The 27,851-nt window shown below is 36.1% G+C and overlaps 1 protein-coding gene across 1 annotated transcript; it reads left to right on the plus strand.

The window, feature by feature from the left end:
• Window positions 1-662: 662 nt before the first annotated feature.
• LOC128543151 (transmembrane channel-like protein 3) lies at window positions 663-26,401 on the plus strand. Its single transcript, XM_053513498.1, has 23 exons — window positions 663-778; window positions 1,224-1,370; window positions 3,766-3,841; window positions 5,728-5,809; window positions 6,059-6,165; window positions 6,626-6,724; window positions 6,847-6,989; window positions 7,513-7,660; window positions 8,789-8,832; window positions 10,726-10,873; window positions 12,509-12,618; window positions 12,712-12,790; window positions 13,253-13,528; window positions 14,442-14,570; window positions 14,723-14,790; window positions 15,084-15,212; window positions 20,328-20,438; window positions 22,522-22,647; window positions 22,790-22,868; window positions 22,998-23,040; window positions 24,246-24,471; window positions 24,569-24,640; window positions 25,474-26,401. Exons 1-23 carry the CDS (start codon window positions 663-665, stop codon window positions 26,312-26,314), a joined length of 3,399 nt encoding a protein of 1,132 aa, XP_053369473.1. The 3' UTR covers window positions 26,315-26,401.
• The last annotated feature ends 1,450 nt before the right edge of the window (window positions 26,402-27,851 follow it).

Below are 27,851 nucleotides of genomic sequence, written 5' to 3' on the forward strand. Positions count from 1 at the left end.
TATGACTGCAGACCTTATATGGACATGATTAAAAAAGCAATAAGTGTTATTTAGATTATTTTGTGGTTCAAACTATAATATCAAAATATATTAAAAGACATACTATTCTACTTATGGAGAAAGAGGACCAGTATATGTGCATGTTCAGAAAAATAAACTAGACTTTTTTTCTTAAGAAATTGTTTACTGCCATCAAACCTTTCCTTTCCATTCTATAGCATTAAAAAAAGAGAGAGAGAGAGAGAGAGAGAGAGAGAGAGAGAGAGAACTCTAAAGGTCCTTACATTTTTTGAAACCCTCTTAAATCATATTGTACCTCGATGGTTTGCTTAAGAATAGCTCTTCTGTTAATTTTTTATACTGTATAAGTATATTTTATAACAAAAACCTACTGTACATTTCTTATTGAAGTGAATTCAGCATCAGTGTCCCTTTAAGAGCCTGAGCTGGCTGTGATTGGAGCAGCTGTGTGAAGTTAAAAAGAGCGAGGGGCTCAGAGCAGCCATTCAGTACTGGAACCAATTAGACAGGTTGCACCTGCACTGTGCAGATGTTCCACACTTACACATTCATGCACTCTCATTTAGATAGACACAGCACACATTTAAAGACCTTAGCCATAAATCAACACTCACGCAGATGGAAAGTTTCACTCTGGAGCCATGAGTGTGGTAAGACAAACATCATCACTGACCCAACCACTGACATCCTCCAAACGGCACAAGAGTGTGAGAAAAAGCTCCAGGAAGATCTACACACCTTACCAGGACAATCCAGTGTAAGTGTGATTTTTTTTATTTTTATTCTGTATAATTGTCTTATAATTGTTTTTTTTTTTTATAGAGGGGGGATTTGAGAGAGAGAGAGAGAGAGAGAGAGAGATGATTTGATCTTTTTTACTATCAGTATAAAAGGTTATTCTTTGTTTTTGTTTGTACTTCTTTTGTATGTATATAATGTATCTAACATTAAGAATCAATTGCCTTGAGCATTTACTGTCTATCTTCATTTTTATTTGATGACTTGAAATAATAAATATCTTTAGCCATAAATATGTTCTCTGTTATTCTGAAGAGTCTATAGTGCCATTAAAGTGTCATGATTATTTCTATGAGATGTGTTTAAGCCAATTATTTTACATTAAGGACTATACAGTAAACAAGAAATGTATAGACTTATTCCACTTTATTGGATACCTTTTAATATAAACCATTGTCCACCAGGTCCTCTGATGATGAAGACAAGGATGCAGAGCGCATGGACAGTAATGATCCTGAGGAAATGTTCCAGAATATTCAGTACCAGAAGGAAATCATTGCCAACATCCGAACAAGACCCTGGCCAATGAGACGCAAGCTCAAAGTCTTAAAGTGAGTCCCTACGGATATTAACTTTTTAAATCCCAACAATCTTTCAGCAGGTCCAGATTTCCTTATTCCACATGTATCTACAATACTGTGTAAAAGTCTTGAGCCACCACTGAATTCTTCATATTTAGCTTTTTTAAATGTAGGCTTGTGGAATAGTTTTCCAGGCTTTCTGAAGGACTTTTTGGCTCTTATTTTCAGTCTAGTCCCGGTACCTGACTGGTTTCAGAGGAATATTTTTGTTTTTTTAGGCCACAAAGTAACTTGTGAGAAACAGGTCCAGATGATGACAGATGATCAGGCAGATGATCAGGCAGATGATTAGTATACTGGTAATACTGAATGCTAAATGGTTGGAACAGACGAGAGGGGAAATGAGGTTGCTGTTGAAATTGTTTTTTGCTGAAGGCTTTTGCGAAGCGCCATACAAACATTTCTTGTTAGTTGCAATGCCTTTAATAAATAATTCATAAGAAAAGTTACTAGAATATACGGTTCAAAAGGACCAATTGAGTTTGAAAGTTTAATGGGTTACATTAATCTGCTATGTTTTTGTAAAATATTAAATATACAGTGTTTCAATATACTGTATCTTCTAAATATATCATTAATTTATTCATTTATTCATCTTTAGCACACGCTTTCTATTGTGTCATTGTGTTATCGTAGATCCTGAGCCTGTCCAGGAACACTGGATAGTGGAAGGAATACACTGTAGTTAAGAAACCAATTCATCACAGGGCACCAAACACACACAACCACTCAATTTGATATAGACAATTTGCCTACCAGCATGTTTTGGGGGTGGGGGAACCCTCAAATCAATCTACACTGCAGATACCCCAGTGTTTAAATAGCACGTACTGTAGAGTATTTAATTTACACCCAGCAGTCTTTATATGAGACTATATGATATTATTTTTAATAAAATGTGTATTTAAGTATATTTAAGTATAACTGAAATATTTAGCTTATAAAAAACAAATCCTATAATGTCATGTGTAATTTCTATTATCTTAATATTATACAGAGCCATACTGTAGATAGACAGACAGACAGACAAAGAGACAAAATATCCAAAGACCCCTTAAAGGTTTTCTTTGCATTGCAAGGTATTTATAAATTGTAAATAAATCAAATAAGCTAATAATGTGTATATAATAAAGTCACAATTTTGTTTATAATATAATAAGCCCATCTTGCCAAGTATTGCCACTGTAATGGACGTTGGGTAATTAAGATTATATTACACTTATAGGATAAATTATTCATGGTCCTATTACTTAAGAAAATAACCAGCAGTTACAACAGGAGGACATAATGGCAAGGAGGCACCTAAATTTATAACATGTAAAATCATGAGTGCGTTTACGTGCTGCAGATCTGATGGTAATGGAGAGGAAATGCATTAACGTAAGGTAAATAACAATTAACACTGAGCTCATGGGAGCTCTAGGCTTTTTAATGACATGGCACCCAGCAAGCAACCTAACTTGAGTAATTATTTAATTATCCCCTCTCTGTTTTTTTCATTGTACCGAGGTCACATGTTCAGTAAAAGACATCATCTTATGCTTAACTGGATTTGACTAAGTGAGGTCTCTCTAGGGTCAGGGACACTTACCTTTCAGACACGTAACTTACTCTATACAGTATATATACATAGACATGCTAACAACGAATTCAGCAATGCTGTTAACTCCAGTTTTAAACTGAGTTCATGTTGCGCGCATGTTGTTTATTCTGTGATGACCACTTTGTCCTCAGCGTTGTTTGATGTCTCCTTTGTAAATTTTCCTGATAAGGTATCTGCAGCTTTATTTCCTTTCAAGGTCCATGCTATTGAGAGTCAGCAGCAATGCATAAAGTCCCTGACTGCACAGCTTACACTGCGACTCATCTGTGCGATCAAGAGTTTATAGCCGTTCGTAAGAAAATGGGTGTTTTTGTGGATCACATCAGTAACACATCCAATAAGATGCTATAAATGTATCCATAAACCATTCTTAGCCTTGACCCTTTACTGTTTGTTGGCAAAACCTTTCACAGACGTGTAACACAGTAACATTATCTGTTATTAAAAAAAGAGCAAAGATGTGGTTTTTACAGGTTTTAGTCCGTAAAACTTCAATTTAGGTGAAAACACAGCTAAAAGCATGGTTCATATCCTAGAGGAATGCCTACAGCAGTGAAATGTCCTGTGAAGCATTAAAGCTCAGTATTAATGGCTTCATCAGAGGCGAGCATGGCAGTAAATCACTGCTACGATCACAGGGAGGAATAATGTGTTATGGGCCAGACTGCTGATTCTGGCTATCTGCATGCGTGTGTGTGTGTGTGTGTGTGTGTGTGTGTGTGTGTGTGTGTGTGTGTGTGTGTGTGTGTGTGTGTGTTTCAGGCAGGCCAGAGAGATCGTGCTGAAGTATGAAGGTAGGCTGACCAGGACGCGGGGATACCAGGCTGCAGGTGCAGATGTATGTTTTTTCTTTTTAAAAGCATAACATTAATTTATTACATTAGCCCTAATTATTCTTAACGAGATTACATTATCCCAATGTTTAGTGACCTTATGTCTGAAGAGATTCTTTACACTTTCCTCATATAACCCCAATCTCCCAAGACATGTTTGGTGTCTGATGTGTGGTTTCCTTGCTTTTTTGGTTCGGTTACACTTATTTATATATTTGGCTGAAGTGTGTTAAAGCCTGTTATCTCACAGCTCTAGGGTTCATGAGTTGATCCTGAGCTCACAGTACAGTCTGATATACTGTCACAGTACTGTCTAAATAATAAAGTTGCAGGTGCTCCCACCTTACCTTCAGCTGAAACTAACATTTTAGTGTAGTCATAAATAATAAAAAAAAAAATTGTAGTAAGGTCTAAAATACAAAAAAAAAAGCACCTCAACAAAACTTTCAGATTTTAGTCATTCTGCGCTTTATAATTGGATTCAAAATTCCACTAATGTCAAAGAGCAAGTCAGTGCAAACCCTTTCCTCTGGATTGCTGTGAGATTCAGTCTTGCTCGGACGTCACTTTAGCTTGACTTCATCTAGCAAATGGTTAAATGTAGATATTGTTCTTATGTTTCTTATAGGATGTCTATGTTGAGCTCCTGCACCTTTTCCTGTCAGTCTCTCTACTTGCACTGCTTTCTTGTTCTCTAACTCTCCTCGTGATGCCGTGTTCAGATTTATAGCTTGTTGTTATGGCTCGATTTAATTAAAATGCTCCAGTGGCATTCAGCAAGGCTGCCTGAGCGGCATTAAAATTAATTGACTTTTTAGCAAGTGGATCTGATGACAAATGACTAATTATGGAAATGGCTTGATTAAACATTGAAATCAGAAATATTGCACATTTATTTAAGAAATGTTTGCTTTGGCTCATCTCATGTTAATGTGATCATGGATTTAAAACATGTCTCACTGAAAGCATCATGAAATCCATAATTAAGCAAACCATAGTAAATGGTGAATGGTTTACCCCCGAATTTAAAATGTACAGTTTTACTCAAGCTACAACTCTAATGTAACTAACCCTTAATGTAAGTTACAGCTACCACTTTTATAGCCAGGAATCGCAGAGTTACTAATAAAAGTGGCCTCTCATAATGTCCTATATTTGGCTGAGGTGTAACACTGCAGTGTCTGCAGGATTTTTTTGTTGATAGTTTCTATCACATCTCTAGGCAGTCTACTGTACATATACAGTAGATCTTAACCCTTGAATTATTAAATATAATTTGTTCCTAAAGATTCCCCTTAGAATGTCCACACACATTTTGTTTAGTCCAGTGATTAACACAATATTTTAGGTTTAAGCCTTCATCAAATCATGCTTTTTTTTTTGAAGACTGTAAGGCCATACACGACATGCATAACAAGACATTAGTTTGATTGATAAACAAGACTACAGGAAGGCAAGTGACCCTCAACATGACAATTCATTTTATTTACTTTGTTTCAAATTGAAAGATAAGATAAAAAATAAAAAATAAATAACATTTGCTATCCTTTTTATTTCTAGTGAACACTACAAAAGATGTAATTACAATGTAATTACTTTACTTTTATTTCCTCTAATCCATGATATGTGATTTATTTATTTTCTTATTTTTCTTATTATTTTATTATTGCTACACCTTTTAGCTGGCTTTTAAATTTCCTGGTGACTGTGAGGAACTTTTATAAAGGGAGATCCAAAAATCTTAATGGCACCATGTAAACCTTTTTTTTTTTCCTTCCGATCCCATTTGGTGACAAAGTGTTTAGTGGTTATCCCTGCTTGGGGTTGCAAATCAACAAAAATGTCTAGGCTAATTATAAGTGGAACTCAACTGTTCTTGTTAATTTTGCAGTTGTTAAAGAAGATTTCAAGAGTCCTCTACAACATCCTTGTTTTATTTATCCCATGGGAAATGAGGATTAAAAAGATTGAAAGTAAGAAAATATATTTTGCTCAATTTTAACATATAAATTATATTATATAATCAGAAATTCCATGTTTTTAGAAATGACTGATGCTTGTGATATGTATTTCAGAACTTCTAGTGAACTTAGACCATACAGTACATTATTGTTTGGGCTTCTCTCCATTTAATTTAAGACTAGGACTTTTACTTTTCTTCATAGCACAAAAAAACCTTCGATCTGAACTCAGTAATATTGAGGGTAATTTGTATTTTACAGGTCACTTTGGATCTGGTGTGGCCTCATATTTTATTTTCCTCAGATGGTTATTTGGGATTAACATCGTCCTCACAATTATGACTGGAGCCTTTATTGTTCTTCCTGAGGTTTGTCATGTTTTAAAAAAAAAAAAAAGCAGTGACAATTTAGCCTTGTATTTTTCTAACCTATGTTTACAATAATACTGTATACACTGTGTATTAGTGTATATGATAGTTCTGGTTTGAACGATTATTATTCTTAGATTTTTTTATATACCGGAACTTTATTTAATGATTTCTTTGTTCATTAAAGTTTGATATCCATTATATTTTCACTTTTTTTAGTATTAAATTTATGACATCAATATAACCAAAATGTTGTATATATTGCCTCAAAGTGCCCTTGATTTGGCTCTTAATATGACCTCCCATGTCTTCATGCTATGTTTTGTCAGTAAAATGGGGCCAGATTTATATCGCTCCCTGACACAGGGACACAAAGCAATTTCCCTGCTCAGGTATCATGCTCCATCACTCATCCTTCCCCCCCTCTCCATCCTTATACTGTATGTGGTCTTTCCATTAGCTCCTCGCTGGCGCTCCTTTTGGCACCACACGCAGCAAAACCATCCCAAGGGACCAAATCGCATCAGCTCAGGACCTTGACACCATCTGGTCACTTGGGGCAAGACTTTCACATATTTACCTTTCGTAGATTGTCTGTTTTTTTTTTTTCTTTTCCTTTTTTTGCAAGTTAAGTGTTTAACTTTGGACTACGATTTTGTCATTTTTCCTTTCCATTTTTAGGGTTACCTGCAGTATTCTGTGCTTTTCTATGGATATTATGGAAACGTGCGTAAGATTGGCAGTGCTGGTTATCGTCTGCCCCTGGCCTACTTTCTTGTTGGGATGGCTGTTTTTGCCTACAGTTTCATCACTCTCTTAAGAAAGTAATCATTACAGATTTGCTTCAAATCAGTGACAGGTTCAATAGTAAGTAAGGGGTAAAAAACATTATGAGGTGCAGTGTTATTACAAAATAATGAATATGGTGCGATGTGGCCTGACAAAAAGCAGAGATATCATTGTATCTTAATAAAGTACAGTATAAGATGAAGCATTTCATTACTCCTATATCACAATAATTTGACAACAATTATATTATAGAAGTGATTTATTTATTTATTCTTTTGTTTGCTTTGTATATTATTAAATGTTCTAGAGTCAACTTGCAATGCAAACCATGCTAGAAGAGTTGTTTACAAACTACGTAGGCCAGAAAAAAGATTAATAAAGAATAAAGAGATTCAATAAACATTTTACTTTAAGGTCTCCTACAGTATGTAAAACATGGGGTTAAAATCAGTATTAAGATTTCCATCTGACAACATAAATGTTTTCAGTATTAATACATTAATCACATGTTGTAATATTATGTTATAAATGTTATATATTATATTTTTTCCCCTCCAGAATGGCAAAGAACTCACGATTGAGTCTATCCAGTGCTTCCAGTGAGAACTACACATTCTGCTGGCGAATCTTCTGTGCCTGGGACTACTTGATTGGCAATCCTGAGGCTGCTGAAAGCAAAGGAGCAGCAATAGTCAATAACATCAGGGTGAGTGTGTGCCATAACCCATGACATAGACATCTTGATCTACATGATTTGGTTTCCAATGATCCATTGAGCTTTTATTACAGCATAATCTACTAGAGAATTTTATGGTGTCTCTTACCGTTGATAATTTTAATATGGAGAGCCCGTCAGTATTAATTATTATGGGTGTAAAGTGGTGGACTGCTTTACGCCCATAATTTATATTGTATATAAATTAATCAATATTTATAATATACCTGTAAAGCAGTGGATGTCGGGGCCAAAAGTTAAAAAGCAACCATGCTTTTTTTTTCTTTTTTTGTTTAGGACTGTATGATCATTTACTGTATGTTGCGTATATGGCCATTGTGCCTGTCACTTCCAGTGATTTGTTTAATGGCAATAATCTAATTGTGTATGAAATATGCAAAGATAGACGGCGTAGCAGGAGCTGTAGACGGTCCTCGCATAAAGTAGTGGTCATGACCTTTCTGTATAAACATGGCTACCCTGACCCAGACAAAATCAAGCAGTATTTTTAATACTAACATTAATAACATTAAAATAATAACATTAAAAGTGTTACATAGCCCACTTAGTTGTAGGCCTATTTCATTTTCTGTTTCAAACAAAAAAAAGTGTAATTTTTGGACTATACCTGGTGTGAATTTCAGTAGCATTTTTAATAAATGTAATTAAATTACGTTAATTGTATAAATGTCTAATGTTAGCTCAGACATAAATTCACAGAAGTCAAACATAAAGTCACAGCTTTTATTCCTTACCAATGAACTTAAATTCACTTTTACAGATAAACAAAACAATGTGTATGCACATCTTACAGGTGGGAAAAAATTATCACTTATGTGAAACAGAAGGATGTGACTGGGGCTTCCAGGGTGTCAGTTTTGCAGAGTTCAAAACTCTGCCAATTGTTTTAGTTTTACATGTTAATTGACTCAATTGCTGTTTTCTTTAAGGAAAAAAAAGGAGATTTGCTCTTTTTACTTCTTTTTTCAGTGATAACTTGCAGCAGCTCACCCCATTGTTCGTACACAAAATGTGATCTTACATGTAGATCTGTTTGTTGTGTTGTCAACAGTCCATGTCAGCTGGTACTGATTTGTTCTTTAATTTCTTATTTTAAAGGAGGCTATCGTAGAAGAGCAAGAGAAGAAAAAAGAAACCAGCCTGTAAGTGCTTTTACTAACTTTTTAAGCCTTTTTAAGCACTTTTATCATTTAGTGCATCAGATTGCTCCTTAAACCCATTTTCTCAGCCTATGCTGACTTTAGCAAATCTGGCTCTTTTCTTTTCAGTGACGGTCACTCGAGTGTTTGTTAACGTTTGCTTTCAAGGAAGGGAAATGATCAGTATCAGTGGATGAATTAGGGTGATAGTGTTGTTCATAGCATAGAGTAGAGTTCTGATTTACTCTCTCTGTCCACATCGACTGCAATCGCAGCACAAAACCTCCCACTATATTTCATACGCATCGCTTTTACTGCAGAGGATGACTACTCCTAAATCACAATCAGAGCTGCTTATATATTAAACTGGGTAACTCAGCTGTGTGTATGGGTACACATTTACACACCCTAACAGAAAAACTTGTAACCATATAGGAATATGTGTGTTTGTCTAAAAAGCATGCAAATTAATACACACCAAAACTGACACATAGTTTTGTAGTTTCCTACGTTCCTTTCTGTCTAGAAACTACTATTTTGTTAAAATAGTTTTATGTTAATGAATTATGTCAAAAAATCATATAAAGTTATGTTTTAAAGCCATCAAATTGAGATTTTGGGAAACTAAGAGAATGAAACACATGGATAGATGTATTGGGGGAATTTTGGCTGGGTGAATAAGATGAAAGAGTGAATAGAAGGGGTGCCTAATAATGGTTAGGTCGATGGGTGGAATTTCAAAATTTTACCCTTGTGTCACATATACATATTGGTAGTATACAATAAATTGAGTTTGTAAATCTGCATTAACTTGTTCATTGTTATTATTACTGTAGTTATTTTTACCATACACATTTTACTTAAGGGGAAATCTTACTCTTTAAATATGATGATACATTAATTTTTTTTTTCAGTGTTGATGCACACTGTGCATGTAGTAACATATGATGCTGCTGCAATATTAAAAGATTAATAAAAGAAAGTCATACTTGTATAATAAGTTAAAGCCCCCTATTTAGATCTATTTAGAGTTAAACAAGATTGCATCTTTACTTTGAAGAATATTCAAAAATGTAAAACCTAAAAACTTAAAAAAAAAAAAAAACTCTTTATATACTTTTATAAAGTGAAAATAAGTTAACATTTCTGAACACTTATTGCTAAAATGGCTAAGGTTAATAAATCCCACTTTTGATTTGGAGCACTAAACAATTACAGATTCAAGTAGTGGCATTGTTTTACATCCCTAGTAGATAAATATACTGAAAACATAAGTACTGCAACTATAAAATAGTAATGCATTAAAAGATTAGGTGATATTACCTAGAAGTCAAGAATAAAAGTAAATTAATTTCTACAATTTAGCAGCATTGTTTGATGCACTAAGGTTGAATCAGCTTGTTACAAAAAATGTTTCTGAGATTAATAGTTGTACAATGACTTCCACTAAATCTTGCTTGGACTTGTTATTAAAACCTTTCCTCATTATGTTAGTCAAGGCATTGACAAAAAAACGAAAACCTAAGCAATTGTCATATAATTGTGGGAACCTATTATGCAATAATGATGCTATTAATAAAGTCACTTGGATGAGTTTGATTTTATCAGTGTATCAGTACTGAACTTTGTCATCAATCAGTCTCTGTATATTTGTACCCATTATACATTTTAGCATGCAATTAATTTAGATTTTGCTACCAACATCCTCATTCTGGGATTAATGAGGGTTGGTATCTAGTCAAGAAGAAACTATTTAATCAAGTCCTCTTCTTACATAAGCCTGTTATACGGATTATTTACTTGTAATCTAATTTAAATTCAACTGTCTGTATCAGTGAAATTTTATCTACAGTATGCGTATAAATGAGATTTTTTTCTCTCTCTCTTTTTATGCAGAGCGGTTTTGATCAGCTTGCGGATTCTGGCCAACATCCTGGTCCTGCTCTCACTGGCAGGAAGCATCTACATCATCTACTTTGTTGTTGATCGCTCACAAAAGCTGGAGCAGCAGAAAGCAGAGCTTACTCTGTGGGAAAAGAATGAGGTCTTACTGAAATCTGATGGTCTTTGATTATTTTTCTTTTATGGAAAGTTGGTGTTTCAAAGTGAAAGGATAAATTAATGCAGTTAACCATAAGTGCCAACCCCTTTCTCACATTTTGCATTTGGATGGTTGTTAATATTAAGAAATTTAGCATGCAATAGCGCAAATGTGTAATATACATATATACATATATATAATATATACTATATAATATATACCAGTTTACAGCAAGGACTTCTCAAAAAGCACAGAAAATTATTTGCTAAAAATAGGCAATGTATACAGTATAATGAACTATAAAAACATTTATACTTGGTTATAATGCTGTCATAATGCATTGTAACCACTGATATGTGTAATAATTATGATAATACTCAATAGGAGTATGCATCATGAATTCAAATATGCTTTATAACCCAGGTTTGTAATATATTATATTAAACTTAACCCAACTTTGCATTATGCTTAATCATATAGTATGCACTGTCATGTGTTGGTTTTCTCTGAAAAATGCTAGACTGAATATTAGAAAATTACCAAAATATGTATAAAATCAACTGTCAATAATCTATACTTATATGATAAGTATACTACTTATTATATACTAGTTATTGTGAATACTAGAATAATTAGAAAAAAATAATATAAATCATTTTCTAAATGCATCTTGAGACAATAGAACAAAAAAAGGCAAGCAAGTTGGCAGTGCTATCTGGGTCCTACATCTCTACGACAGTCCATGCGTGCATTCTCATGGTGTACATTTGCTTAGAGCTGCACCTGAAACAAAAGTCCTAGAAAGAGAGAACCCAGCATGTGATTTTTTTTATCATGTCATTATTAGACTTAGCCCACCACTTGAGGGGCTCTTGGTCTGTCACCAGAGTGAAATGTCAAACTGCATGATAATACCTGCTTTCCTTTCTTGTTCCACTGCTGCATGGTTTCTTTTTATGGAGGAAAGCTTCCTACTTACATACAGTATAGGACAGGGTTTTCTACATGTGCTGGATGCAGCACCCAGATCTGTTTCTGAGGTCTCCATGTGAGCAGTGAACGGCTGCTCAAAATCTGGATTTTATGGCTATGGGGAACTTATCAAGAATTTCTCTCTTTTTTTTTTTTCTTTTTTTTTACACATCCTGGCTATCCTTTCCTGCTGTTGAGCATTGGCTCTCTATGCTGTTGGACATTGTCGTACTACAACAATGGGCCTGTCTCTGTAGCATTTTGGCCACTTTCTCATAAATGGCCTGCCAGTGGTGCTGGTGGTTCCAGGATAGGTCAATGAGGCGTCATTTCCGACTCATTGAAGTATTGGAATGGTGCACTCAGAGCATCCATCTTCTCTAGGGATTTGGTAGAACATTCTGCTCAGTGTGAAATAAGCAGTGAAAAATACTGAGGTGATTGAGGTGGAACATTGTTTACCACAACAGCAGCATAAACACATGGTTAAGCCCCTTTTATCCTCTCTCACTTTCTTAATACGGGATAAAGAGCAGAGGTGAAAACTAATAAAAATAATTTATCACTTTTTATATGTAAGTTGTAATTAAGAATTTTATTGTTATCAGTGACGCAAAAAGAATCTTCTTATATATGGTATTGTATATTGTTCTTTTTGTGTGTTAGGTGAGTGTAGTGGTGTCCCTCATTACTATGATTGCTCCATCTGCCTTTGAGCTGGTGGCCCAGTTGGAGATGTATCACCCAAGAACAAGCCTTCGATTCCAACTTGCCAGGTTTGATATTACTAAGACGAGCAAAAGTAAATCAAAATTTTAAGGTTGTTGCTCATCTTATCTAATTTTCTTTTTCGGGTTTGTTTTGATCAGGGTGCTGGTGTTGTATCTTGGAAACCTCTATAGTCTGATAATTGCCCTGTTGGACAAAGTAAACAGCATGAGCTCTGAGGTAAGCGATTTTTATTTTAATTTATTTTCTAATTCTTTAACAGACAAAAGCATAACATACATCCAACAAATACAGAAAAAAATGAATAAAGGTAAAAGGATTTCCTTATGGTATCACCCTGACAACAAAGGAAATGTACAATTTGGTAACATTAGGTCTAAATGTACAAGTTGGACGTTTTATTAAGGGAATGCGAATCAGCAGACAAAAAGCATAATCACACAGGCTCTTGTTAATAAAAAAGCAAGCAAGGCACTGTAGCGAAAACAGAAGCAGTCATAAATTGGACGATAAAGTGTGTGATTGTGAAATAGATAAAAAATCTTGCAAAACAATTTTGATGAAAGATATCTAATATGAAGGGTACTACATATTATTTCAATGTTTTCATAGCCGATCTTTTCAGCTTCTACCAAATTCCCAAGATAGCTTTATTTAATTCCCTATTTATCTTTGTTTTAGATTCCAGGTAACTGGTCTGACTCCACATCTTACCTGGCCACCATTTCCCAGCCTGCAGAAACCAACCTGTCTACTGTTGTCCCAGAGATCACTGAGGGAAGGAATAGCACTTTCACCATGGCTGTAACAGATGTAAACCAAACGACCATCACTGTTAAGCACAGCATTGTGTCTGGACCATCAGCACCAGTCCTACCTGCAATTAACCAGTCCATTATATATGAATACAATGGCAAATCCCAGCAGGATCAGTGCTGGGAGACCTATGTTGGGCAGGTGAGATTTAACAAATAACAAATGTGTGCACACAGGTTTGAAGACTAATATAGAAAGCTCTATAACTGTAAATAAGTTATAGAAGCTTAGCTTAGTTGCAAATACAACCGCATGCATGTGTACTTTATTCTTACTTTTTATATCGTACTGTGTAACTGATCGGAACAGCCACTGAGCCTGATGGTGTGTGTGATAAATTAATTTTGATTTGAATTTGAAAATGTCCCTTTACAACAGCTGTATTGACCCACTAATATGATAATATTGGCTCACTAATGGTAGGGTTGTTTTTAGAAGTGCTTCTTGGCCAATTTGGGACATTTGTAGCATAAGTACTGTAACATTTGCAGTTTGATATAAAATGTTGTATGAGGAGGGGCAGCATGAACACCCAAAATAGATTCTGATGCAACTTCTGTTTGCTAGCAGGGTCACCACTATATCAACGTTGATTACTGTAGATTTACATTGTACGACACCACATTTGTTTACATGCTCTACTCTATTAACCAGCTAATAACAAGCACTTAGCTCTTGTAGTTGATCAGTCTTTAAGCTAACCAATATCATCAATTTGCTCAAATGCAATCATAAATATGGCATTAATGCTGACAGAGGAAGAAAAATGCAAATGTAATGTCCTGTGGTAATTATTTTGCTCTTGATGGCAATGAAATGACTATGGATTGAATACATGGATGCATGCATTGAATTGTCCAGCCAGACAGTTACTTAATGAAACTATCAGTAGGCAGAGACAGTGCACATCAATTCTCCATGATGTAATCCATAGAGCTGATTTAATGGGTTCTTCCTAGGACGCATTTCTAACCCTCTTGTGGAGGAGTAGTTTTACAGAAGAGAAGGACCAACTAGGTAGAGTAAATATGTTTCCTGCTTATTTCATTCAAAGGAAATGTTAAAGCTCTCAATCATTGACATGATCTTCACCGTGGCTAGCATTTTGTTGATCGATTTTATCCGGGGCCTGGTGGTTCGATACCTGAGTGACTGTTGCTGCTGGGATCTGGAGAGCAAATTTGTAAGCATGATTTTATTTAATACCTTACTTCCTATAAATTGTTTACTGATGCCATGTATCTTGTAAAATCTAAACAATTTAGATTTTACAAGATACAGTTTTTTTTATGTTTGTTACACACCAAATAAACTTGATGCACACTCTTCTTACAGCCTGAATATGGTGAATTCAAGATAGCTGAAAATGTCCTTCATCTCATATACAACCAGGGAATGATATGGTATGTAAAAGTAATAATGATCTTGGCATTTGTTATGGAAAGCCATTGTAATAATTTCTCTGGTAATAACCTCTTCGCTTTGATTGCTGTATGTTTTTACTCCTTATTCCCTGCTCCTAAATTTTACCTTGTTTGGTTTCATTTCACAGTCCTCACAAGGATGCATGGTGCTCCATTGGCCCATGTTTTTGGAATCTGTTAATAATGACTTGCCTTTAGCTGGGATCAGTATCAGCAGTTTTGATAATGAGAGAGCAGATATAAATCTTAATGTTATATTCCTTGCCCTGTAGGATGGGGGCCTTCTTCTCTCCCTGCCTTCCTGCCTTCAATGTGTTGAAGTTAATCGGGCTCATGTATCTGAGAAGCTGGGCTGTGCTCACCTGCAACGTTCCACATCAGCAGGTCTTCCGGGCTTCCAGGTCAGAAATTTGCTCACAATATTAATATTTGGCATGTGCGGTTTAGGGGAAAGAGATTTACCTATAAGGTAGCGCTGCATGATTAATCACATAAACATTTAAATGGCAATATGGACCTGTGCAATTTTCTTACTGCAAAAGGCTGCAATTTATTACACCCCAACCCCCCCAACCAGCACCGTCACACCGAGCCACTTTCCCACTACAGGTATGTCCACAAAAAATAAATAACTAAATGCGTGAATGCAGTAAACTTAGAGCAGAAGCACAGTGGAAACTCGGAACAGTATTGTCTAACTTTTTGTGTAGCTCCAACACGTTTTTGGACATGTTCAAAAAAGCCTGGTGTGGACATGGTTGAAGCGAAATGCAGGAAGATTAAGGAACATACTATACAGTAGTACTGATGCCATTGATCAGTTAACGGCGTAACTAACCTCTTATTGACTTTATTGAAGAACTACAAGCATGGCTTAGATGGGAAAGATTGGATGGTGTTCTCACTGAGTTGTTTTTGCCCCATCATTGAGCAGATGATCATGTGATAGGAAGTCAGTTACAACATGATAGAACCTGACAGGGAAGTAACAAGGAATTAGTATGAACTTGATAAATGCACATTTTTCCATTTTGACGCCATTCCCACTGCATTCTTTGATATTTTTAGGATGCAGTGGGAACTTCATGGTCTTCGTCTGAGTGTGACGGGACCCTTACAGGTAATATATGAGTAGTCAGAACTGAATGTGGAGTATTCCATGATTTATACTAAACATGGCCTAGTGTATGCATGTGTGAGGCACATACTGATCAGAAGCCTAATTCATCAGAGTATTGTTCAATTTAAATTACAGACATATTTTTGATTTTGAGACTACAAATGGCTAATCTTGTGCCTTTTGATTCCAATATGAATACAGTGAAGATTGTGTGAAGTGTCTGTTAGTGTGGGAAAAATTCTCAAGTTTAAGCTTTATCAAGTTTCTCAAGTAGGCTTTATTGTCATTACAACCATAGACAGTTAGTACACAGTGAAACGAAACAACGTTCCTCCAGGACCAAGGTGCTACATGCAACATAAATTTACAACATAAATTAACAGAGACACTAAACTAGCTAACCAAGAGGCCTAGTTAGCTGGCTAGCAGAGACAGGACAGAGAGACCTAACATAACTTACAACATAAATTAACAAAAACTAACTCGCTAAGTATAACATTTTTATAGACAACTCTTTAAAATCCTCTTTAAAAAGTAGAAACACTGCTCAGATGGAGGTATTCTGAAAGATGTGAAAGCTAAAAGTGCATAGACATGTGTCCATGTATGCAGTTAGCAAAGAGGAATTTCACAAAGTAATAAATACACTTGACTGGAGACATAAATTGCTTTCATGAATGCCTTATATTACCAGCCAACATAATATTTAATCTAGCCTATATTTAATAGTTAAATAACACTATTTTTTATCATATCATTAAGCCCTACTGTAAGTAACCTCACATACCGTACAATGTTATCCAAGCAACCTATTCCCAAAAACTCAGGACTGCTATTGTATGTGAGATACCTTATAAGTAATTGCTCATACATCTAAACATGTTCACTCTCAGGTTAACATTATTACGTTTTAAAAATACATTTAACATTGATCATGCATTTCTCATTTGTGAATAATCGAGAATAATCATATAAAAGTGAAACTTTTTTAAAAACATGTTTATTTACCTTTTAACTTGTTATTCCCTGAAATTTTCAGTTCAATTCAATTCACTTTTGTTTGCATAGCGCTTTTAACAATGGTCTCAATGACTAAACAGCTTTACAGGATTAAAAGTAAATTTGAGAAATAAGTATGAAATGTGTATGAACCAAAATGATCAGATTGTCCTTGATGAGCAAGTCGAGGGGGACAGTGGCAAGGAAAAACTTAATGAGATGGCAATAGGAAGAAATCTTGAGAAGGAACCATCTTTTTTGAACCAGAAATTGTTCCGCTGTCATAAATTCAAATTCAAATTCAAATTTTATTTGTCACATACACAAACATACACAGTACGAAATGTAGTGAAATGCATTATACGACTGCCATTGACCCTAAAAGAGAGTTAAATTTTACAAATAAGAAATAAATATGAATAAAAGAAATACGATAGAAATTAAATTAAAAAATTAAATTAAACTAGGAAGAATAGAACTAAAAATAAAAATAGAAATGTGCTAGGAAAAAAATAGAACTAGAAATAAAAATAGAAATATGATGTACAAAATAGAAATATACTGTGCAAATTGAAATATACTGTACGGTGTGTGCAAATATGCATAGAGCAAAGTGTCTTAGTGCAGAGGTTATTAAAGTGTCTTTGTGCACTGGTCCAGGATGTAAACGTAAAACTGTAAAATGTAGTGTAGTTGTGAAAATGTAGTGTAGTTGTGAATACTACTACATACTGTGCCTTAAGCAGCTGGAAGTTCAATATAGCAGGAGTTGTGTTTAAGTTAATATGGATCCAATTTGTTATTGGAGGCTCAATATTCCTAAGTCACCACACACATTCCAGACAACACAGAGCCTCTGTGCAGATCTCTATCTCTTCACCATAATGAGTCAGACAAATCTGAAGGGCAAGGGGGGTCTGGATCACTAGCAGCTCAGGTGGTTCATGTGTAGTCCAATTGAAAAAGAGACAGTGAGAGGGGAAGAGAAGAGAAGGAACTCACATAGGACTAACTATGACAGCATAACTAAAATGGAGAGCCAGAAGAAAACACAGACATGAAGGCTCCCTAGGATGTAAAGCCACCAGTCACTCCAACATCAACCAACCTGAGTGATCATTGAGAGTGGGGAAGACAGCATCCAAACAAACCAGTTCACTATAATACTCTACGTCAATGAGTCCCCAAGATCTGATCCTCTAATGCAAATCTATTCTGCTTGGCTAAATAAGGGTTTTCAGCTATAACTTAATAAGGGTATTCCATAACTTAGGGGCTTTGTAAGAAAAAGCTTTGCCCCCTGTTTTTGATAATATGTGGTACTGACAAGCAGCCTGCACCCTTTGATCAAAGTAGGCGTGGCGGATTGTAAGTCACTAGCTGTTCACTCAGGTACTGTGGCACGAAACCATTTAGTGCCTTATAGGTCAGTATTTTTAAATGTATGCCAAATTTCACTGGGAGCTAATACAGTCTGGATAAGATAGGGGTGATGTGCTCATATCTTCTGGTTCTACTGAGTACTCTCGCTGCTGCATTCTGGACTTACTGGAACTTGTTTATGCACCTAGTTGAACCAGACAGTAAGACATTACAATAATACAACCTAGAGTTAATAAAAGCATAATTTTTCACTCATTTTTCAGCATTGTGTAGTGACAATACATTTCTTACTTTGGCAATATTTCTGAGATGAAAGCATGCTATCCTGGTAATATTATCTACATTCTGTAAGCTATAAATATATAAAACATTGGAACCACTAATCACATCAAGGTCTTTTATTGCTGCACATGATAAAATAGAAAGGCCGTCCAGAGTTACTTTGTGATCAGAAAGCTTACTTCTAGCTGCATGTGGTCCTAATCAGGATTAAACAGAATGAAGTTAATAAGCATCTAGTGTCTTACGTCCTTCTCACATTGCTCAACTTTATTTGGCTGGTGTTTCTTATCTGGCTTTGCACAGACATATAACTTTGTCATCAGCATCACAGTGGAAACAAATACCATGCTTACAAATTACGTTGCCCTGTGGAAGCATAGATAGAGAAAATAGCTGTGGGCCTAAAATTGAACCCAGTGGACTACTTTTAGAACATGCAGAATAGTCAATAATTTAATCTAGAAACTGATAATGATCAGTCAAAATAAGATCTGAGCCAGGAGAGTGCCGATCCCTTAATTTAATCAATGGTGTCAAAAGCTGCACTAGTCAAAAAACACAGGGAAATAATATGAGGACAGACAAAGAATACTTCACGTTATGTGAAAAATGGGGGAGTTTAAAGTATGCCTTGTAGCAGCAATATGCGTTTTTAAAACAGAGAAGTGTGCGTTTAAATTTAAGATGGAAGGCTGGTAGGATGAATTGCATTATTATTTGCTCTTGCTGAATTTCCTTTTTACTGGCCATATAAATCTGTGAAGCAGTGAACCTTCAGCCATTGTGTGAGTCAGCGAACGCATTTTCTATATTTTAGCTGGGGTCTCTCACTACATGAAAGTAATTTAGCGTGAAACATGACTTTATTGGGTGCCATTTAGATCAAAGACCAGTAAGTCTCAATGGTCCAGTTTAGCTTACTACTCCCTTTCTTTCTTCTGTTGTCTCTCTTTCTCTCTATCGGCTCTAAAGTACTGCTGAGCTATGTGTTCCTCCAACCTGCTCTTTTGCTTACTTGATCTGATTTATTTAATGGCTGTGTTGTCATAGACTGTTATAGGCTTATCAGTCAGTCACAGATGTGAGTGAGACTGTCATTTTTGTCACGCACCATCCATCTTCTGACACTGAGTCTTTAAAAGCAGTGAAACCCTGAATGCAGTGAAATGAGTGCAGCTCATCAGGCGATAAAACAATTGGAGAGTAAAAACAGTCTATTGAATCCATTTTAGCGGTTCATAAATGTACATGTTTATGATACTCAAGAAAGTCTTAGAAAGATAATTTAAGTTATTGTAGTTATAGAAATTGATACTCACAATCATAAACTCCTAAATTCCTAACTATCAAATAATTTACAGCAATGTAGAACCCACCTACAAATAAAAAAATTGCTTATTTTTCCTCCAGCTAAAGCAGTGGTCAGACGAAATAAAGAATAATGCAATTACAAATAAAAATACAATTCTCCTAGCAGAATTATACCAACCCAGTGAAATGGAAAGGGCATGTAATACTGTATGAAAACCTGATTGTTGTTGTTTTGCTTTGCGCTAAGTTTATGTGACCTTATAGCTGGCTGTGAATTTGCACACCTTAGTATATTAAGCCAATAGAAATTAAAGGAGAAACAAGCTATTCCATAATAACAGTCTAAACCAAATTGGAGTCATTGCATAATATATTTTCTGGCAGCCTGTTTCATATATGATCTTTTTTTCCCCATTCCCAGATCTAATAATTTCTACCTGGCCATGCTTCTCTTCATGCTCTTCCTCTGTATGCTACCAACCATCTTCGCGATTGTGAGGTACAGGCCATCACAGCACTGTGGCCCTTTCAGGTAAATGAGTCAGACTTATAATCCTCCATCTGAAGCAAAATGTGTGCGTGTGTGTGTGTGTGTGTGTGTGTGTGTGTGTGCGTGCGTGTGTGTGTGTGTGTGTGTGTGTGTGTGTGTGCGTGTGTGTGTGTGTGTGTGTGTGTGTGTGCGTGTCTATTTGAACCATTTTCATTAAGCCTCCGTGCTAAACCCTTGCCAGCAGCAGCAACATAACAATAACCATATCCAGAGTAATGTTTATTCAAGAGAAAATATTTCAGAGCAGGTTAAGTACAGTTATTTTCTTTTTGTTCTATATTTCTTCATATATTTTCTATATTGTGTATTTTGTTGCATAGTTATTTAATTTTAACTTTAATTTAATATTATATTTTATTCTGCCTAGTTAAAATTACCTGTCTTATTTTATTTTTCATATATATTTCTTATTAATAGTCTTTTATTTTAAGGTCATAAGCAGTTGTCTAAGCATTTCACTGCATATCATACTGTGTATGACTATGTATGTGACAAATACAATTTAAATTTAAAGTTCCCTGCAGTGTTCACTGTACTGAAATAGTGCTACAGTTCCATGGTTCTAAAAATATTTTACCCCAAAATAAAACTTGCACTGTTGTCATTTTCCCCATTTAACCAAGACTTGTTTGGTGTCTGCAGCAAGCTTCTCTTCAGTGTTATATGTTATGTGTTCATATATATGAAATGTGTGATATGCATTTGTATTTAGCCCCGTCTACTACCCCTAACTAAAATCCAGTGGAACCAATTACCTTTAGAAGTCACATAATTACTAAATAGAATCTACCTGTGTGTAATTTAACCTCATTATACATACAGCTGTTCTATGAAGCCATCAGAGGTTTGTTAGAGAACATAAGTAAATAAACTTATGCATCATAAAGCCCAAGGAACACACTAGACAGGTCAGGTTTAATGTATGGAGAGGTTTAAAGTAGGGTTAGGTAATAAATAAATATCCCAAGATTCGAACATCAATCCATCATCCGAAAATGGAAAAAGTATGGCACAACTGCATGGAAGAGTGACGAGAAGAAATGCAATTTTTGAAAGAAAGCCAAGAAGTTGCATTTGCAGTTTGTTACAGGCCATATGAGGAAGACAGCAAACATGTGGAAGACAGATGTGCTCTGGCCTAAAGACAAAAATGCTATTGTGGCAGAAAACTAATACTGCACATCATCCTGACTTGCAGCTGTAATTGCAGCAAAAGGTGGTTCTACAATTTGACTTAGGGGGTGGAAAACAAATGCACACTACACATTTCAGATATGTATTTGTAAAAAATTTTGAAAACTATTTATCATTTTATTTCCAGTAATGTCACTCTTTGTTGGTCTTTTACATAAATCCCAATGAAATATTTTTTTACACTTGTGGTTGTAAAGTGATAAAAAGTGAAAAAGTTCAAGAGGTATAAATACTTTTGCATGGCACTAGTCCTTTTTAAAAAAACATTTTTATGATGTAAGAGCTTGATATACATTTAGAAGCAGCACGGTGATGTAGTGTTTAGCACTGTCGCCTTGCACCTTCAGGGTCTGAGTTCGATTACCATATCTGTGTTCATGGGGTTTGCATGTTCTCCCCGTGCTTGGTGGGTTTCCTCTGGGTACTCCGTTTCCTCCCACAGTCCAAAGACCTGCAGATTAAGCTAATTGATATTCCCAAATTCCCCATAGTGTGTGCGTGTGTGTGCCCTTGATGAATTGGCACCTTGTTCAGGGTGTACCCTGTCTCATGCCCTAAGTCTCCTGGGATAGGCTCCAGGCGCCCTGGTACCCTTATATACAGGATAAAGCGGTATAGATGACGAGTGAGCTTTATGTTTTAAGTTTGTAAACAGTTTATTAAAGCAATAAAACATTCAAGCTCATAAGGTATGGTGAATAACACCATGGCTGTAGCGATTTATGGCACTCGCTGTATCAAATCAATGCCATAAGCTTAATTATGATAACACACCCCTTTTCATGCTATATTCATATGAACAATTAAGTATGAGAAATGCAAAAGTGAAATCATGCGCACTTTGCTTTTGTTTGATCTGTTGCCTCTGTAGTGGTCAAGAGAAGATCTATGACATCATATCTGAAACAATAGAAAAGGACTTCCCTGCATGGTTTAGTAAGGTGATGGGTTATATCACAAGTCCTGTGGTGGTCCTGCCAGCCCTGTTGCTCCTCTTGTAAGTCATCCTTTTACTTATCCAGTCTCAATTACCTCAGGAAAATAAATTTACTCAACAGAAGATAAAATCTCTTGCTTTGCTTATCATTTAGTGCTCTGAGGCTGCTGTTATCAGTGTGGTTCTTTATTGTTGTTTTCAGCATGCTGATCTACTACCTGCAGTCCATCGCCAGGTCTCTTAAATTCACCAACAACCAGTTGCGGATGCAACTTCAGACCGTAAGTCATTCAGCGACAAAAAAAGTTGAGGTTAACATTTAAAGAAATTTAAACAAAGAAAAATAATCACTGCATGTTCAGTTACTTTCAGAATGTATGAAATTTTATTTTAATATTTTGTTGCTGCAGGAACGCACAGATGACAAGAAAAAAGTTTTTCAGTTGGCTGCAGGTAAAACATAAAAGTGATATCATTTAAAAGAGAGATTTTTTGTGTGTTTCTGTATTGCACTGGGGCTATTAAGGTGGCTAACACATAATGGAAATATTTAGCCACCAATTTAGGAATTAGCAAACATGCCAAAATCATGATCTCAAACCACATTGAGTTTTCCATTCATGGAAGACGTAAAGCACAGTATGGTGATGAGGCTCTTATCCTGTATGTTTGTGAATGACGTGTCTGGCAAAGGCGGCTTGGCGCCCACTGCAGTCGTTCCTGTTAACATTCAGCAACTGGAATGTCTGATCCTTTAAAATTGACTGATAAATTCCAGCCAGCTTGTGGAAGAGATGCATCTGTCAGTGGGAACTACAGTATACAAACAATCGTTTACCAACACCAATAGCATATTACAGGAACTCAGCGGGAGTTATTGCCACATCTCCATAAAGTCCTGACCTCACTCCAATCCAGTTCCAAAATGTTAGGGCCATTAAAGAAATTCCTGGGAGGCCTGCATTTCACACATGAATCAGACAGTCCATGTCTCTGGTGTATTGAGAGATCTTTCTACCTTGATGTTATCCAGGCACTAATGAAACACTGGGATAAGTGCATTAGTTTATTGATGCCCTGCACTTGGCTGGGTTCCCATCCAGGATGTACTGTGCTGTTTCTTGCAGTGTTTCCAGAATAAGCTGTGATCAGCTGTGGTCCTGTCCAGGGTAAAATAATGATGATATAAGTATTATTTCCTAATATGCTTTTGTGTATTATTGAGTTTACATGTAATTTTTTCATTATGATCAGATGCATGATTAATGGTTTGTAATCCTATACAGAAACTGCCACAGTCCATAAGTGAATCATTACCCTTACAGAATGATATTACCATCCATAAAGCATGGAAATTGTGTTTAAATGTGATTTTCATTAGGGTGCTTCTCATTACTAATATATTTTTAAATTTGTCAGAGTTTGTATTGGTAGTGACAGCAACTTGGTCATGGAGAGAAAATGCAGACATTTTTAGAACATTAACTTCCTTAATTTAGATTTAGATTTTTAGCCTTGTAGGTCCATTGAAAAGCCATGAAAACAAATGTTCCACACAAGGTTTATTAATAACATGTTATTTGGAATCACAAATACGAAATGTATTGGGTAATTAGTATTGTCATCCTTTGAAATTATCCTGTATCTATTCAATGCAGCACGTTTACAGCCAACTGAGGGTGGTGAGCAAAAACCTGAGCAGGAGAGTGACATCACCAGCATGGAGTCCCCAGCCCGGTCTGCTTCTCCTCCACGTCGCAATGGCAGTGTCAACAAAATTCTTTCGCCAGCCCGTTGCAGCAACAGCATCCGCACGATTGCCCAGTCAGCCTCCCGGCTTGATGACAGGAGTCCCTCCATCCTTGTGAGACCCAAACCTAGCAGGTCTGTCATAATGGCGTTCCTTTGTCTAGCCCTTCAACCCTCATGACATTGCTATACATTTTCCATAAACCTTCCATTTCCATCTCTGCTTGTGCAGTGCTTACAGAGTAATCGCCAACCCCTCCGTTCCCCAGAGAGAGATTCACAGGGTGGAATACATCCCTATCAGGTTTGGTCTTCTTTTAAAGGTTACCAAAATGCAGTCCTTTTAAAAATGTGTTTTGCTTAAAAACATCTCTATAAGAGAGAGAAATCAGTACTCGTTAGAATGCTTCATTTGCATTCATTCTGTCATAATTTAAAGCTGTTAGTCATCTTCCATCCTGCTGACTGCTTTGTAGCCCAAAAGCTTGAAATTGCAATTTCATTTTCATTCACCTAAGTGTTTAAAAATAAACAAATAAAAATGGAGCTTACAAGTGTATATTGTAAATTAATATTTTGGCAAAAGGACTAATCCATTGTTCCTGCCTAAACATTACAAAGTACCAAAGATATATTTAATCTCTGACATTTACTAGTATAAACTACTTAGATAATGTATTAAACAAGGTATGAAAGGTGGTGTAGCTCACCAAAGTCTTCTCTGTAAATATGTAATTCAGAGCAAAAACCTCTAACATAAAGCTGATTGCTACAGCTACATCCTGCATAAGAAGAATAACTGGTGAGCATGCCAGCTCTTAGCTCTTATGCTAGCCTTATGGAAAATTTTGGAGACTAGACTGACATTTCTTGTTAGCTACAGTATGTACAGTACATACAATTTATATAAACTTTATGTCATAATAAAGATGGAAGTGATGGACACAAAACATGTCTTGTGACAAATAGGAAATTCTTAAGCTTGTTTTTTTTTTTGCCAAGTTATTGCTGTTTGTCTGTTTGTTTATTAGGCATGTAAGCTCTATGTAGAAGCCATAAGGGTCTTGAAGAGAAGATAATAGCCAAACCTTTATATCAGATTCAGATTTATACTCCACAATTTTGTTGCTTTTTCAGGCATCAAGTCTATTCAGGCCGTTCCAAATCATACCATCACATGGCCTACAATCCATCTGTGCGTTTCTCTGAGAGTGTCCACTCAGACCCGGTGTTCAGGAAAGGCATCAGGCCCATGCACCCAGAGCCTGGTATTGTTACTGCACAAAACTACCTGGGTCGGCGTGCTCACACCACCAGATATGTCATCCTAAATGAACATGAACCACGCAAAAAGGTTATGCGTTCTACCATGCGTCTGCCCAGGCACTACCGGGTGGTGGATGAGGCAGCTGAGATTGTAGAGCTTTACCCCCGCAATGTGAAGTGCTACATTCCACGAGGTCAGCAGCCCCACCTTAGTGAGGAAGAGGAAGAAGAGGAAGCTAATGAAAGTGGAAAGAGAGGATCTTTAGGGCACTCACACCGGCCAAAGTCACTCTCAGATCTCCATCAGAGATCACCGGCACGCTTTTACATTGGTGAAACTCTGGACAGTCGCCTAGCACGTAGAGTGTATGGAGCGGAAGAAGAAGAAGATTATCTGGACTGGGAAGAGGAAGGCCCTCGTAGCCGATCCCGAACAAATATTAAGATCACGGAAACACCACACAGACATGGAGAACCTCATGTCAAGTCCAAGAACAAACGCAAAGGAGAGCCATCACTGACTGAGTCTGATTCGGCGTCATTGGAGTCCAGCAGTGACCAGCAAAACAGCAGCACTGACCAGTACATCCAGGTCATCCATAACAAAGAGAAATACCTAAAACACAGCACTAAGATGACTAAAAAGAAGTCCAAAACCAGTGCTGAACTAAAGACAACCGGACCAAAAGATCTAGTGTGCTCAAATGTTTGACTAAACTTACAGCATATATTAAACCAACACTGAAGTTTCCAGTAGTTGTTATGTTGTCTTCACATGTTTTAAAGCACATATTGTAGGCAGGACTCCAACAACCAAAATGTAGGACCTACAGTACATGTTTTGTAAATGTAAAATGCAATTTATTCTGTATATAATATTATAAGGTAATATCAAGTCCTATATACACTATGTGATATAACGACTGATAGCAGTTGAATCTGCCCATTGCAAAAATGTGCAAATCACTATAATAGACACAAATTCTTTTTCAATTATTGAGCTATAATTGTTATAAAGGCAGATTTTGATAATTCATATGATAGAAAGACTACACATTTGGTAAAGTAGAGGGATTAAAAAACTTGATCTGAAATTGATACCTTAACTACTCACACATACTATTGTGTATGCTCATTTACCACACTTTGAGATATGCTTTTCTGGATTATTTTCAAGTAGAGCAACTTTTTGGTCACATTTTTTGAGTTAGAGGTTTGTTGTGTCTTTTTTTCTACACCAGCCCTAATGAAAAACACAATTTTGACATATATTGTATGGCATCAAGGTATTGTTTCATCTGTAACCCAAACAGCGCTATGATCTTCCTTCAAATTAGCACTTTGTTGACAGGAACAAAGTAGGGATCTACGATGCAGTAGTCCTTAATGGTGCATGAGTATAGAACCTGAACAGTGAGACACAATGTGGTCACAAACTTGATGCTTCATTACTCAGTCAGAACAATGCAGGTGCATGTCGGCGACCCGTGAAACTATGAAACCTGATTAAATGAGAGCTTCACATGAATTCTAACAATGAGTCAGTGGATTTAGTTCTGTAAGAAATTTTGCAAGTGAAGATGTAGAACATCTTGTTGGGTTTTCAAATTGTTGTTACTATATACTATAGTTTTTTATTATATACTATATTATATACTACAATTTTTTATTATATATATATATATAACATATGTGCAGTGGGGTGGAAAAAGTTTGAGGCCCTTATTTAGTTTTATTTAATAATGTCTCATTGGGCTAAAGACCAAATATCACTCTATATAAATTTACAGCATTAGAGATTCTGGCAGATGAATACCTGTCTTTACAGAATCTTAGGGTTCTGAAAGGAATAGCTATATTCAGAAATGATAAAGTGAGAATAAACAAAATAGGGTCAGACCATAACATATTTAACCATGTTCAGATACTCTATATGCTGACATTAACATCACTGCCAATTAAATTTAAGAATATTGAGTATTAATTAACAGTAAACTGGTGACAGGCTTATGGGCACTGAGCATCATTTATGTTTGTGGATGCCAAAGGCTAGCTTGTTTAATTAATATGTATATGCACACAACAGGGCCTAATCTGCAAGTCTTTTGGACTGTGGGAGGAAACCCACCAAACACGGGAAGAACATGCAAACTCCACACACACAGGCCTGAGGCGCAAACCAAACCCTCGACCCTGGAGGTGCAATGCCACTATGACACTGTGCCACTTTGCAATTGAATATGGTTTTA

The sequence above is a fragment of the Clarias gariepinus genome, chromosome 15 (assembly GCF_024256425.1).
Source record: "Clarias gariepinus isolate MV-2021 ecotype Netherlands chromosome 15, CGAR_prim_01v2, whole genome shotgun sequence".
Lineage (NCBI taxonomy): Eukaryota > Metazoa > Chordata > Actinopteri > Siluriformes > Clariidae > Clarias > Clarias gariepinus.